We start from the raw sequence: 15,953 nt of genomic DNA, 5'->3' as shown, positions 1-15,953 counted from the left end.
AGTGATGAAATCCTTGATTTATTATATGTTAACTGGAAATGCTGCTTTTCATCTGTGTCTGTTGTTTCCTCTGCAATATTTTGCTTCATTTAATGTTACTGAAATATTGATAAATCAATGTTTTTGCATCAACAGTTCTGATGTGAGTTATGCCATCCATGTGAATCTACATCTACTGAATTCTGATGGAAAATTCTACTGTTGTAGGACCCTGATGTCGTGAATGCACCACTTCCTGTTTTCAATCGCCCTCCTTCTGCCGAACGGGACATCACCGTGATGCGGCCTCCAGCCCACGAGAACTCCTGCCTGCTCCTGCAGCGAGCAGCTGATTATCTGGTACCCATCTCGGGACCTACCCCTGATTTGCCATCATCCCCATCCACTAGCAGTGTGGATAAACTACTGGCCAATTCTGACTGGGAGACAAGCTTTGCACTTCCAGAATCACGTTCAACACAGCCGTTGTTGGGAGAACAGGGCTCACACTCAGGTTCTCATTCAGGATCTCACTCTGGCTCTGGGTCTGGTTCTGGTACGGGCACTTCATCTTCACCCTCTCCAGGTGCATCCAGTGGTGTTGGTGCCAGTGTCAGCTGTGGCGGGACTAATGGGAGTACTGGTGTTGGTGCAGCGGCAAGTAGTGGGGAAAATTTCACAGGTTCCACTTCTGAGACTGGGGGAGGAGGGGGATTGCTGTCATTGGATGCTGCTGCCCTTGTGAAGCAACCTCCACTAGCCTATGCAAATGTTACACCTGCCCATGCAGTGCCGACTGCACCCCCTACTACAGAACTACCTGAAGCACCGGGGCAACCATTTTCAATTCAGGCTATTGGAACAAGGGGGCGTCCTTTATCTGATCTTGAAATATCGTGTTGAATGACCCAGCTTAAAATAAAAACTGTGAAAGTGAAAAATATACAATAGCCAATGCAGATGAGAATTTTACAGTTAAAACTCAGATCTGCAGTTGGTGAAAGACTTGTAAGAAAAAACAAGTATTACAGATAAATATATATTGAACTCCCACAAGAATTTTTCTGTGGTAGTTTCAAGAGTATCAGGGTTTAGTATGGGTTTAAGGTAAGAATAACTGGTGCAAATGCTTAATTGTTGGAAAGTGAATATTTTTTAGTGCTCAGTGCTTGACGTTACATGTTGAACAGAAACTCAAGACTAACACTTCACTTCTAGTTTAAAGGAAAACCATGTGCTTTGATTACAACAAAGGTCGTGGTTAAATTTGAAACAAAACTGAAAATGCAGTTATCCTGAAATTCCTCTTGGATAATTTGCTCAGGTTAACTGATATGCCTGTGAAAAATATTGATTCATGTTGTATCCTCCTCTGTAAAAATCACATACCTATTAATCCCTCTCTGTCAGTCCGTGCATGAATCTGTTGCAGTGAAATCATGCATGATATTAGTACAACCCATAAAGCATGCACCGACATAAGTGTATCATAAATACGTAACATTTGCCATAGCATGTCTGAAATATCTGGTGTTACCTTGTTTTATGTAATTTCTCATAAACAACTGAAGTTATGTGATAAAACTACATCAGTGTGTACTGATTCATTTTAGACTCTTCTGTGTACACATATAAATGGAAAATATTTGTTTTGAGACATTCATAAGTGTGTTGACATATAAATACACTCTTTCTGAGTCTACTTCACATTTATCGCACATCTCAAGATTGTGTTAATGAAAGTACAAGGCGACCCTTGTGCATAACTTCGTAAGACCTCCTTCATAATATATTTTGAGATCAAAAATACATGTCAGGTAGAAACTTCATGACAATAAACTGGAATAGATTATTCACATGAAAGTGTATTCAAGGGATGCATAGCATGTCGTCAAAAGGAGTACGTAATGTACTCCTCTTTTCTCCATCATGATTTCTCACAGTTGGTATCAGTGTTTTGTTTGATATTTGAATTAGAATGTCAATTTGTAAACATTTGTATGTACTGATCATATTGTGCTAGCTATCAATACATGTATATTTTTATATAATTTTTCATATAAGAATTGAAACAAACTCCGTAGAATTTTTAAAGAGTTCAGTGGAATAGCTGGTTCACATTTAATGTGCCAAGCACATTATAGAGTGTTTATGTGGACTGCCTACACAGCAGTGAGAAGGACTGTATCAAAATATGACTGAAGATACAAACTTCCTTAAATTTAAGATGTGTTGTGTGCTTCAATCTTACATAAAGAAAAGACTTGCAAGTTATTTGTGAAACTGAAGCCATAATAATAGTTACCATGTAATTTACATACTGCGTACACCCTTTGGGAATATATTAAGCTTCTAAGAGATGTGTATTATTTTAACTTTAATATGGGCAGAATAAATTGTTGGTGCAAAAATTATAACAGAAATATATGACCCAAAAAGTTAGCTAAGTCATAGTAAATTTTTATTGCTGAATTAATCAGCATTATGTCCATACCTTTAATTGACGTATTATGTCAAAAGTACTGAGGATGTAAGGGAATAATAACAGTGTCCAAATGTATCACACATTTGCATGAAGAAGATGTGCCGCACATCTTAGAGTTACAGGGTATTGCTTCTACCTCTCAGTACATCAAAGACTGGATACTTACTCTCTGCCTTTCACAGTTTATATTGTCAGGACCACTAATTTCTAAACTTGAGGCTACAGGTTGTTAAAGCTTCAATATTATATGTTGTGATATCATACTCCGTGAATCAATAAAACATTCACTTCTTGGTATAATGATAGAATACTGAACATTGCGCCAACAGCTTCAGCATAATTTGCATTTTTTCCTTGCGCTTGTATATCAACTTTCATTTTTTATTTTATTTTTTTGTGTTATTAGTACATAATTTTTAGCTGCATTATTAATTAAATGTTGTGTAGTTTTAACAGGTGCAAACAAAATTATAGTGAAATACTTTGAAACTATTCACAAGTTCTTTAGCATAATTTTAAAGACATTCAATCAAAGTCTATGAGAACATCTCATTGTTGTTGCTTTCTTTATTAAATGTTGCTATGCAGATAGGTTTCATATTTTGTTCTCCTAATTTTTCATATACTACTGTAATATCAAGTCACTCTTAAAACAATGCCAGATTTTAGAACTAAAATATGGCACTGAATCAGGAGCAAGAAAATACACTAAGGGCTTATGAAGGCAAGGTGACAAGTTATTGTTTGGCAATGAGAAACTGTATTTTATGGGGCAAAAATGCTCTTATTTTTCCATGTAGTCTTCTTTACATAAAAGTATTTCACTGAACATTTTTACAGCCAGTACACTGCATTCCTGAAACAAATTCTTGGATGTCCATAATATAGTCATCTGCAGCCGCAATAACCTCTTATTTATATGTAAAACATTTTCCTTTTTGATTCATAACTCATTCACAGAAAAAAAGAAATTACAGAGATGTTAATTTTCATATCTGCTTTTGGACTGCATCCAAGAAAAGCAACACAACAGTTTATCATAGTCAACCCTTCATGTAAAATTTAGCACACTCACTCTTCTGATATGTCTATGTCAGTTATTTCATACATTTTTGGTCATTTGCTGGCCAATATCATACTTTCCATTTTATCAGTGTTTTTTATCTGTGGTCTTAATTTTGGGACATTCTTCATGCACATCATCTTCCAGAAAAGTAAGGACACACATAAATGTTGTCATTAGGGGGCTCCTTATAAACTGCCACTCAGACTGGCTGAAATTTTGTTAACGCTAAGCCACCAAAAACAAATTATTTTATAATGCCACTGTAATCCAGTTTATCAGTTTCAACAAAACACATGCAGTATGATTGCTTCAAGGAACAGAACAAACAGAACATTTCCTAAAATGATGCTGATGCTCACATTACTGTACAACATGTACCAGTTGATCAAAACAAAATATCATTGATGTTGTTGAGTTGTTTATAGGCACAGACAAAAGAAGGAAAACTTGCTAGCTTTTGGAGCTATCTTCTGGTAAGCTAAAGTACACACACACGTGCGCATATGCACAAGCCTGTGCATGGTCCACCTAAACTGACAATGGCGATGCTAATTTGTGGCAGGTATGTTGGTGGTGGTGAGGTGGTGTAGGGTGTGGTGGGTACAGGGGAGATGGGAAGTAAGAAGAAAGATGAGGGATATGTAGCTAACAGCTTAGAGGGGGGCCGCTTTGCCAACTAGGCTTGTGGGAGGGAGGGGTGGCAGATGCTGTTGTAGCAGCTGGTGGGAAGTGGCACTGTAAAGTTGACGTGGGGATATGAATTCAGAGCGGATGACAGGGCAGAGGAAGGTTAAACTGTTAAGTGAAGGGTACAGGAAAACTGGGTTACCTGCCTTTGAGGCCAGGGTGTTTGTGGGAGTGAAGGGTGTGTTGTAAGGGTAATTCCCTTATGTGTAGTTCAGAGAAGCTGGTGGTGGAGGGAAGGATCCAGATGTGTTGTGTTGTGAAGCATCCATTGAAATTGAGTATGTTGTGCTGAGCTGCATGCTGTGCCACCAGCTGGTTGACTGTGTTCTTGACACAACAGTCTGGCTGTGGCCTTTTATCCTTGCAGACTACTGGTTGTGGCTACATTCACACATGACCCAGACTCTGATGGGGTAGGATAAGTCTGTGACAGGAATAGTGTAGGGTGGATTGGGTAGGTCTTGCACCGTGTGGTCTGTAACAGGGATATGATCCTTGTGGCAAGAGGCTGGGTGTGGGAGTGGCATAGGGATGTCTAGGATGTTGCATAAGATGGATGGGTGACAGGACACTACTTTAGAAGGGGTGGGAAAGATCATGGGTAGGAAGCTGAAGGCTTCATAAAGGCCTTCACAGACAGGCAATACTTCCCACAGATTTCCTTGCTATATCCTCATATACCCCTTGATATTCTCCCATCACCACCAAGTATCATCTACTAATGAGCACCCACCTTTTCACCCAATATCATCCTGACCTGGAATAACTGAACCATGTCCTTTGCCAAGGTTTTGATTATCACTCATCCTGACACAAAATGAGGGATATCCTATCAAAGATCCCTTCCTTTCTTGTATAAAGTAATTTCCTGCTTCCCACTCAACCTGCACAACATCATAGTCTATTGCTATGGCATTTCTACTCCCAATCCATTGCTACAAGAATCATATCCATGTGCCAGACAAGGTACAAAAATGTGCCTAGTCCACCCATCCAGCACCTCCTACTGTAGTGCTGTCACAGGCTTATCTTATTCCATCAGAGTCGGCTCACCTGTGAAACCAGGCATGCCATAGACCTACTTTGCTGCAAACACAGCACAGTCTTCTATGTTGGTATGACTATCAGCCAGCTGTCCACCAGGATGTACAATCATCGCCATACTGTTGTGTCAAGAACAAAGTTGACCACATGGTGGCACAACATTCAGTTGAGCACAACATGCTGAAATTCAATGGCTGCTTCACAACCCATCCCATCTGGATCTTTCCCTCCTCCACAAACTTCTCTGAACTATGCACATGGGAGTTGCACTTACAACACATCCTCCACTCCTGTAAATATCCTGGCCTCAATCTCAGGTAACCCACCATCCGCGCACCCTCCAGTTTCATCTGGTCTTGTGTGTGTCACTTTCCACCAGCTGCTACAATTATCTCTGCCAGCCCTCCCTCCTACATTCCTAGCTGGCAAACTGGCCTTCCTCCAAGTTGCTTGCCACTCACCCCCAGTCCTTCCTCCTGCCTGCCTCTTCTTCATCCCACACCACCTAACACTACCCCCACCACCACCAGACCACCTGCCAAAAAATGGCATTTGTCAGTATAGCTGGCACCATGTGGGTCATAGGCAAGTATTTGTGTATGTGTCAGAGGGTTTGTGTACTCTAGTTCATAAAAGGATAACTCCAAAAGCTAGCACATTTTCCTTCTTTTATGTGTGCCTATCAACAACCTAATGCTTCTGCTTTTTACTGAGTGGTCTCCTTTAATCCTAAAGTATTTATAATCTACCAGAACTTTTCGAAAACATTTATCATTGATTTCCATAGTCCTCTATAGTTTGCAGAGAAATTTGCATCTTTCCTCTATATTTTATCGCAGTCATTATTGTATTTTAATATAGATGGTTAACTTAAACAAGAGATGGCAAACTACAAAGTTATTTCCAGGGCACTAGTAAGCAAAATACATTTATAATCTCTGAATTTGTTGCTGAATGTGAGATGTGGTAATACAACAAGAGGAAAGCATTGAGATTATGCTGTATGCCATTCTTTGTCGGGGTACAGTTTACTGTTCCTATAGTAATAACAGGTTTTGAGTACTTACTCTTTTTTAGTCATTAAACCATCCTTGAGGAAGATTTGCCATAGCATGAATCTCCTATGATACTAGGCATATTGGTTAGAATGTTAGTTAGCAAACCTTTGTGAATGCTACAGACATGTTCATCTAGTTATAAAAAGCATTTACGCTCCAAGAAATTATGTCACATATTTACTTATTGAACAATAGACATGCGTACAGTACTTTCTCATCCTACAATACAATATTAAAGATTTTATCAGGCAGAATCTTACTTTCCTTTTACTTGTAAAGACACCCAGACAGTTATAAGGTAATATCAAGTTTGATTTGTAATCAGAATCATTGAGCAACTTGCCATTTTCATATACACCACGCATTGCCAGGGATGAAGTGTTAACTAAAAATAGTGTCATTTCTTATCGGTCCCTATTTATGATTATTCCAATGCCATTGTTTATATTTTTGTCTCAGATGCTGAGTTTTGTATGACATTTACCTGTTTTATTTATTTGAGAGATAACTGAAGACAAGTTTTCTTATTCTCACTGATACGTTCTCTCATAAACAACCCTAGTTATACTCATTTAGTAGCTTCTTCTGCCTTTAACAATTTGTATTGTGTTCCATTTCTCTCCTTGATTTAAATACAGTTATATCGGCTTATTCTCCCAAACCACCTTCCACTTCTTTACGAGATGACTTACTTGGAATTTTCAGCCACTCTTATTTACTGAAAAGCCAGCTGCTGGAAACCCTCTTGACTCCTTCGCGATTGAATAATGCTAGCTACAGGAATTTTTAGACTCTTTCTACTTATGAAATAAGTAGACATACAAACTTTACTTTTCGTCAACCAACGGTGTATTTGACCTCCCTATACAATAAAAATTTCACTTAACTTTCTGCAAGTCCCTTGTACAGTCAGATGTTAGAAACAAATTGAGTTATAGTTAAAAGAAAGTTGGCTTTGATACCATGACCTTTCTTAACATGAATCATAAAATGAGTCTTCTCTAACAAGGTTACGTCAAGAGTTTACAAGAGTACTTTTTCAACTGTTCTTGTTTTAATAACAATAGTCAGTGACACAATAAGCCCAGAACTGCTTATAAACTCCATGGTTCTTCCTTATACACTAACTAAAACATCTATGGATTGCCCAACAGGTACTTGTCGGTGCCGTCCGACTGCCATGTTTACTTTCTTCCCACAACTGATTTAAAACGTGCACACACAAACCTGTGATGCGCAGTAGCTAGGTTTCTACCATCCCACACTCATATCGAGAATATCATGTGTTCTAGATGCTAGAAGGCTGATTGGTTCTAGAATTTACACAGAAGTTCTCGAATCACTACACTGTGACTCATTTCTGTTTCATGTTCATTGCACTCTAATTATATTTTCCACTTCAGTCCATTCCTTGAAGCATCTTTTACTCCCACCCACCCTCCTCATACAACCTAGTAATTGCCAACATGAATCTCTTCATTGTTTACTGAGCAAGCCTTTCAGTTTTTGAATGGTTTCATATTAAGTCCATCTGTCATTGCCAAAATAAGTAAAAAGTGTTGATAAACAGTGGTTGTAAACTTTCCTTTCCACAGAAATCAGAAACTTCATTTTGAAATTCCTATTTAGTTTATCAAAAGCACTGCAGGCCACTTTTACTCGTATTTTAATTTCTTATGGTGCTTATCATTTTATTTCCTTTCTTTATCACCAGGAACTGTTTTCAGCCACTTTGCACATAAACTTTTCAATTTTCTTCTACCTTCCCATCACCATTATGTCACCACCCAGTTCCAGTCCTCTCCTTTTCTCTGAACACCATTCAGCCAACAGCTCCTTGGACTTCCTCTTAGTCTTTTGCCTCAGAGTCTCATTTCATCCAACTTAATTGTTATTCTGTCACATGTCATTTCACTAATTGTCTTTACCAATTGCTGAGTCTATCTGCTCTCATTGCCATTAACTGCCCTAAAAAAACTATTATTTCCTTATAGATGTGTCAATTATACACTATTATATTCTTCTTCTATCTGATTTCCAGGCTTAATCCCAGACAGATCCTGAACGTTCTTTACTTTTCTGAACCAAAAACAACTTTTGGAATTTTTAAATTGTAACTTGAGACACCAAGTCTTTCAAAGAAATTGCTAATAGACTCTCCTGTGGAAGAATCAAAATCCTTTAAGGGCCAAGCAGATCCTTTATCAAGCATACTTTTTACAAATAAATACATATGCCCTTGAAACCTATACCATAAACAGGAGAGACAGTAGTAGTCTCCAGACAGCAGAAATGAGTTTCCTGAGGTCACTTCTCCAAAAAATAAGAAAAGATAAGATGATAACTAAAATCTTCATTGAGAAACATTAGTGAAGTAACCACTATGATGTGGAAAAGTGTAATAATGACATGGTTGAAATGGTTTGACCATGTAAAGAGTATGGATCAAACAAGAATAATGAGAAAATGCATTGGAAAGGAACTTGAAGGCAAAAGACATAGAGGCTGACCCAGGGAACAGTGGATCATTAAAGGGAAACAGACGTGGAAATAAAAGGAGTGACTGTTACACAGCCACGAGAGAAGAACTGCACCTGGACAGATAAAAAGATGGAAAGCACTCTTATATGGCATCTGGCCAGTTGGAGGTGATTAATAGATGTTGATGATGATGGGTTTTTGGGGGTAGAAGGCAGGGGTGGAGTTGCTGGGTGGTTACTTACAAATAATTGCTGCGCTATGCATTCTGTTCTCTCTGTCATATTGACAGATTTGTTTGTCTTTGATTCTGACCCTTGCTTTCTCTCACTTAATTGGAATCTAACTTGAAATTCAGCTTACAAGCTTGTTTATTTTCCATTCCTCTTGAATCATTTTGTGCAAAATATTCTTTCTTCATAAATATCACTTATGCAAATAAATATAAAAACTTTCTGCATATTGACAGATCATATTCTTGTTATTTTAAGGTTATCATGATTTTTGTATGAACTACTATAATCATCAATTTCAAATTGTCATTAGCAACAGTCCAATTTTATATTTTGAAATATTTTTTCCAGGTCCTCACTCTTATTTAATTTTCTTGTTTGTATTTGTGACAACTATGACATTCTGTAACAGATGAGAGTAATATCTCCTAAAGCATTTTATGAAATCAATAATTATTTCTGACAGTTTTCTACCTGTGACCATGATAAGATGAAACTGGGTTCCCCCACAAATTAGCATTTTCTTCTGGACATCTGTTGTTTGTGATTACTGTTCTGTGATGAGATGAAACTGATCACTCCTACAGGTCAGCATTTTTGTGTGGTTGTCGCTTTTGGCTGTGTGACTGTCATAAAGTGGAAGCTTTCACAGGATCCAATTATATATAACTGAATTTTTCCCATTTATTAATGGACAGTGAGAAATATATTGGCAAGTTAATGACCTTTTTTTAAAAAAAAAAAAAAAAAAAAAAAAAAAAAAAAAAAAAAAAAAAAAAAAAAAACCGGATATACTGAACTGTGAAGTGAGCAGGTGGCGAGTCATAGTACAAAGACAAGAAGAGAAACTATACAGCTCTACTTGTGTGTAATAGAACCGCCTCAACTGAATGGAACATATTCAGCAATAACAAATATTCCATATACATAAAGTAACAATGTTTACCTGGTATAAGTTGTGGATAAAAACAAATTTAACAGACACCATGAAAGTGAGTAAATAAAACAATTTTAAGTAGCAGTTATAGCTAATATCTTTTTTTTTTTTTAATATGAACACGCATATAGACCTCCCATAAGCAACAGCAAAAATACAAAATGATTTATTGTTCATATGGAATGGATTATAAATTAAACAGGCTGCAAAGTATGTAAAATTTATATGCATTTACAGAAAACTAGGAATATCTACAGCGCTTTTGCTATAAGCACACTCATTGTAATTCATGTGCTTTTTTTCAACAGTTATGCTTCTGTGATCATTCATCCCACTATTTCTGTAAGACGTTCAGTGCTATTTGCAGTTTTGCAGGGACATGATGAAGTGTCAAATGAAATATGGTCTCCAAACAATCAGCATATTCTTTTACAAGGAATGTACACATAACTCAAAGTGTATTGTACTTCCATTTATAGCAATTGGAGTAAAAGTAATTTTTAGTATAGTTTGGAATATAATTTTTATATAAAGATGGATCGCTACCCAGTTACAAAACGAGAGAGAGAGCACTGTTTGTTACAAAAACCAATCTTGATTAGGATAGGATAAAGGAAAATGGTAGAGAAGAGTGATGAAGAGGATGAAAAGGATTAATGAAAGTCTCTGAAGCAGCTGAACATGAAGGTGAATTAAGGGGAGGTGGCAGCCATCTATACAGAGGGCCTCTGCAAAGTTAAAGAGCAGAGGACTACTGGGAGAAAACCAGGGGAAAAAGTTACTGGGGGAAGATGAAGGATCTAGATATAGAGAAAGAGGGGAAGAGATTATGAACAATCACAGTGGCTGAGCTAGTGATTAGTAGAAAAATAGTGATAAGGAAAGTAAGAAGGGGTAAAGCCTGGTGGAGGATATCAATTAGTATTACGCATCAAATAAATTAGCAATTGCGAATAAGAACTACCATCAGCTGTAGAATGGAATGATGACAATGAAAATTTGTGCTGGACAGGGACTCGAACCTGGATTTCTTGCTTATCACGAGTGGTCACCTTACAATTTGGCTATCCAGGCACAACTCACAGACAGACCCAAACTTCCATATGTCATCAACTATGTGTCTACATCCTGAACCATCAGCCGTAGAATGCAACATCATATGAATTAAGACTTGGAGGGTCAAGGGAAGGAAGACTGTATTGTAGGGCAGGCTCAGCAAAGAATTTGGCTCAGTGCCATGCCCTAGCATGAATGTCACAGCACTCAGCCTAACTGGCACACTTCCCCCAACACCACACCATACTGTCTGAGTGTGCGGAGGAGGAAACTGCAAACATGCCACATTTAAATGGCAATGCATTTACATTGGCGTAGCTTTATGTTTCACGATTTCAGTATTTACTGAATTTCTTATGGTGTGCTGAAGATGTATAATTTTTATCTGGTACAGGCCGTCAGCAGACAAATTCTCAGATTTTCACACTCAGGGTGCCATCTAATCATGACTTATTATTATTTTTTTTTTTAACCAAGAAAATGTCTTTCACATGCACATGTTGGTCAAAACATTGAAGCACTTTGGCAACTTCATTATGGAGACATGTAAATTATCAGAGGAAGGTACTGTAGACATTTGGCACAGTTTTAATGTTAAAGAGATTTGTCTTTAAGGTTGAAATTACCTTGCAGACCAATCAGTTACATCGGAACATGCACTGGGGTGCTGGGATGCTTTCAACTGCAGTGGCAATTGGTCTCAAAAATAGCTCGAAAACAGATATAAGATTTGCAGTGCCCTCAAAACAATTAAGAAACTATTTTTGTAAGTCTTCAAAACTTGGTTTTTCTTTTATGCCAATGAGCTTAGGCAACTGGATTGTGTTTGTCAGAAAGTGTCCCTTCTACAACATGATATTCTTTTTAAATGCATTCCTATCAAATCAGAAAGAAGTTGTTTCTCATTTTGCAGTGTCTTACTGTGGGCAGTCTGCAATCATAAAATGTGAGGTTTGCAATTCATTCCAGACTTTCTAATTTTTGTTCCACACTTATTTTTGCTTCATAAATGCAGCAATAGTGAGTTTTAAATCAGAAAATCATTCCAGTCATGTCCCATGACTTAACCAGAGTGCTTTGCAGTAATACGTAAAGCCTCCATACTCTTTGTATAGTTCCATTGAAAACTGTTGCAACTGATAGTGTAATAAAGTGTGCAACTGAAGAAATTTTAGTATTCATACCACCAATTTCTTGTGCTCCATGCCTGCAAATTTAGCACATAGTGCTTCTTGATGTATAGGACAGTGACTCCTGTCTGTCGATTTTTGTAATTTTTTGCTCTTTGAGTGCCAACTAAATCTTCAAATTGTTTCTGCATGGTCTTGTAATGTTATTCCGTTGCAAATCTGGAGTACCTTTCAGTTATGTGACTGCATAACATATAGAGAGAATTTTCATCCCTCTATTCTTTCATTCCCATTCATTATTAAAATCTTGTGACAATACATTGCTAGATAGCCTCTTCTTATGCAAACAACTACTGGACTTGTAAACAACCTTCTTATCACAAACAAATAACAAAGGGTAAAGAGTGCTAACAGCACGGTTCTGCTGGACTGAAGAGAGTTGTGCCAACCAAAAAATGCTACTCTGTGATACTAAGTGAAATGTCACTCTTTACTGAGTACTTCCAGGAGGGAACAAGTAAGCCAAGACAGGCTGGGTCTTGGCCTGCCTGCAGCCCTCACTCCCTGTCCGTGAAGTTTCGCATGCTGTGACCAGTAGAGGATGTTCTGTTTTGTTGTGAAGCAGCAGATTGAGTCATCTGTTTTCTCTTGCACTGCATGCCCTATAAATGCATGGTCTATGTGACCATTAGGCACAGTTAGATGATGACCTTTCATCTTAATCGATAGTATGTTGGTATTTTTTTCTAAACATGGATCCAAGTGCACTAAACTGAATTATAGTTTTTGGAATAATTGACAAGATATATATTTTCTGTGAGATATGAATATTCTATTCCCTGATTATTTCTGTCTGAAAATAACATGTTTATGATAATTTTATTGTTTAACAATCCTACAAGAAAAAGCATTTAAAAATGAAAATACTTACACATCATACCTGAAGAAAGTAGCTCAGCCAATAAAATCAACAGAGGAGCAATGAAAGCAGCAATGGTAGAATTTTGTTATTGGGAATGGGAACACTGTAAAAGAAAGTACATGTGAGGATTATACTTTATATAGTTACTTTTAAAATACAAATGAATGAATTTGTTGTATTAGTTCAGGACAAAGAAAATAAAGTCATGCACTGAAGAAACAGCATATAAAAATAAATCTCCTCTTAAAATAAAACAGTAAGTCTCAAAAATTAAATTATGTGGTGCAGATAAAATTAGGCGCAGAAAAAACAGCCCTGTAATGTTTTAAAAGAAAATTGCCTATTGCAATTGAATCATTTTAAGCTACAGTTCCACAAAAGAATTGCCTCCCTGTGCGCCACTTCATGCATTCATTCACTTGTCTCAAAATTTGCTCAAAGTGTTCCATTGTCCTTACTTATTCTGTAACATTGCATTCTTCATCTCTTCAGGGACTTTGTGAAGCTCATGCAATATTGTATCTCAAGTCTTACTGTGAGAGAAGTATATTTTTATGGAATTAATATCTCAGCACATGACTGATTTACTTCTTGATTAGGAAGAATGATACAGTAGATTATGGAGTAACCCAAGATGTTTATAGATGAATAGTATATGATATGCACTCTGAGGAATTTTGAGGAGCATTTCACAAGGCTATATCTTGAGCCTGAACCTTCCTTGCTATAATTATGCAAGAGATGTGCAATTTTATTGTAAACAGGAGAAAGAATTGGTTTATTCTGAAGATAGTAGTTATCTTTCTAAACTAAATTAAGTAACTTGGCAGATAAAACTGTAATTGACATAGCTGAGAAAGTTAATAAGTGATTCACACAAACAAACTAGCACTGAAAGTCAAAATTGTGTATTTTACCTAATGTTCCAACATAAATAAGCAATAATAAAATATAAACAATAGAAGTAGCAAGCTAACAGGACTGGAAGTTTTAAATGGTTTTTTTTTTTAATAGACTCTACTTATTTTATACATACTGAGTTAGGGAACCGTATTGTGAATATGTTAAGAAGTAAATTATTTTTGCCATAATAATTGTTGGCCAACTTTGGGGATGTAATACACAGCAAATTCACAATCTAAATTCACTGATGTCACGAGTGGGGAGGGGAGGGGGAGAGACAAAATTTTGCGTTAACTTTTTGCTTAGTCAAAAAGTATTCTTGCATGAATGAAAGTAATATTAAACAATGGAAAATACAGGATAGAATGTCACAAAGGCCTTGTTGACCAAAACTCACGTTTACAACAGTCTTCTTGTTGTGCCTATCTGCGACAAAGCATTTCCACTATATGATGTGAAAAGTAACATAATGTTACTAAAATTAAGAATGAGATTGTAGATATATATTTAAGCATTGCTAAAATTAGCTCCGCAGTACAATTATTTGTTGATTATATATTTGTCCCAACAATAAAATTCAGACAGAGAATAATAGTGATATTTATAAATACAGAGCTAGATCCAAAATTTGAGCCATCCATCCTATAGTTGATATCTCTTTGGTTCAGACTGAAATGACATTCATAGTTGAAATTTCCAACTGATCGCCAGAATATAATGTGTGACAGGCAGCAGAAAAGTGTCTAAATGTTGTGTTAAGTTACCAACAATATGGGGAAAAGTTAGATTGCTACTTACTGTAACGAAGACACCTTAACTTGCAGACAGATACAACTAAAAGACACTTACACAATGCTTTCAGCCATAGACTTCAGCAGCAAAAGAGCGACAGAGAAACTCATACCATTCATACACACAAGCAAGCACGTTGCATGCACACATTACTGCCAACTCCTGCAGCTCAGGCCAGACTACAACTATCATGTGGGATGGAGCAGCAATCTGGAGAAGCCGGGGCAGGGATATTAGAGTATGGCTTGGAAGGGAGAGGAGACAGAGGAGCACTTCTGGCAGAGTGTGCAGGAGCTAGAATGACAGCCAGGCGCAGTGTCAGAAGGTGTGAGGCAGATAGATGGGGGGCAAAAGGGAATGAAAAGGAAGGATTGGAAGAGATGGGCAGGTGCTCATTGGTAGAGAGCAGCAGACAAAGATGATGGGAGATGAGATGACGGGACAGAGGGGGTGGAAACTATTGGGTGGAAGGTGTTGGGACAGTATGTTATTGTAGCTTGAGGTCCGGATAACAATGGGAGCAGAGAATGTGTTGTAAGGATAATTCTCATTTTTGCAGTCAGAAAAACTGGTGGTAAAAGGGAGGATACAAATGGCTCACATAGTGAAGCAGCTATTGAAATCAAGCATATTATGCTAATTTGCAATATTGTGCCACAAGGTGGTGTACTGTGCTCTTGGCCACAGTTTGGCAATGGCCATTCACCAAATGGCTCTAAGCACTATGAGACTTAACATCTGAGGTCATCAGTCCCCTAGACTTAGAACTACTTAAAACTAACTAACCTAAGGATATCACACACATCCATGCTCAAAGCGGGATTTGAACCTACGACCGTAGCAGCAGCGCGGTTCCGGACTGAACCGCCTAGAACCACTCGGCCACCACAGGCAGTGGCCATGTCATCCTGGTGGACAGGTGGTAGAAAAGATGTGTAATGGTTGCAGCAGAGCTGTTACAAACACATGGCTGCTTTCACAGGTGGCCAGGTCCTTGATGGGGTAGGATAAACTTGTGACAGGGCTGGAATAGGGAGTGCTGTGTGGGTGGAGTGGCAAGTCTTTGCACTTGGGTCTTCCATAAGGACATGATCCTGTGTGGCAAGGGGTACTAGGACAGAGACGACATAGTGATGGAGGTTGTATGGAGATGGAACCTCACTTTGGGACTGTTGAGAATGAT

At 37.7% G+C, this 15,953-nt stretch overlaps 1 protein-coding gene across 4 annotated transcripts in view; it reads left to right on the top strand.

Moving 5' to 3' along the window:
• LOC124804395 (leukocyte tyrosine kinase receptor) overlaps positions 1 to 15,953 on the top strand; it is an 874,407-nt gene that overhangs the window by 753,980 nt on the left and 104,474 nt on the right. For 3 of the 4 annotated variants that reach the window (XM_047264750.1, XM_047264749.1, XM_047264748.1), the window contains one exon: positions 208 to 2,764. In XM_047264750.1, coding sequence (XP_047120706.1) covers positions 208 to 882 — 675 coding nt within the window. In that variant the 3' untranslated portion in view covers positions 883 to 2,764. Of the gene's footprint in view, positions 1 to 207; positions 2,765 to 15,953 lie in introns of those variants that run through there. The other variant, XM_047264751.1, reaches the window with a different exon arrangement.

The sequence above is a fragment of the Schistocerca piceifrons genome, chromosome 1 (assembly GCF_021461385.2).
Source record: "Schistocerca piceifrons isolate TAMUIC-IGC-003096 chromosome 1, iqSchPice1.1, whole genome shotgun sequence".
Taxonomy (NCBI): Eukaryota; Metazoa; Arthropoda; class Insecta; order Orthoptera; family Acrididae; genus Schistocerca; species Schistocerca piceifrons.
Note: the sequence above shows the minus strand (reverse complement) of the source record. Positions and strands in the feature narration are given on the sequence as shown.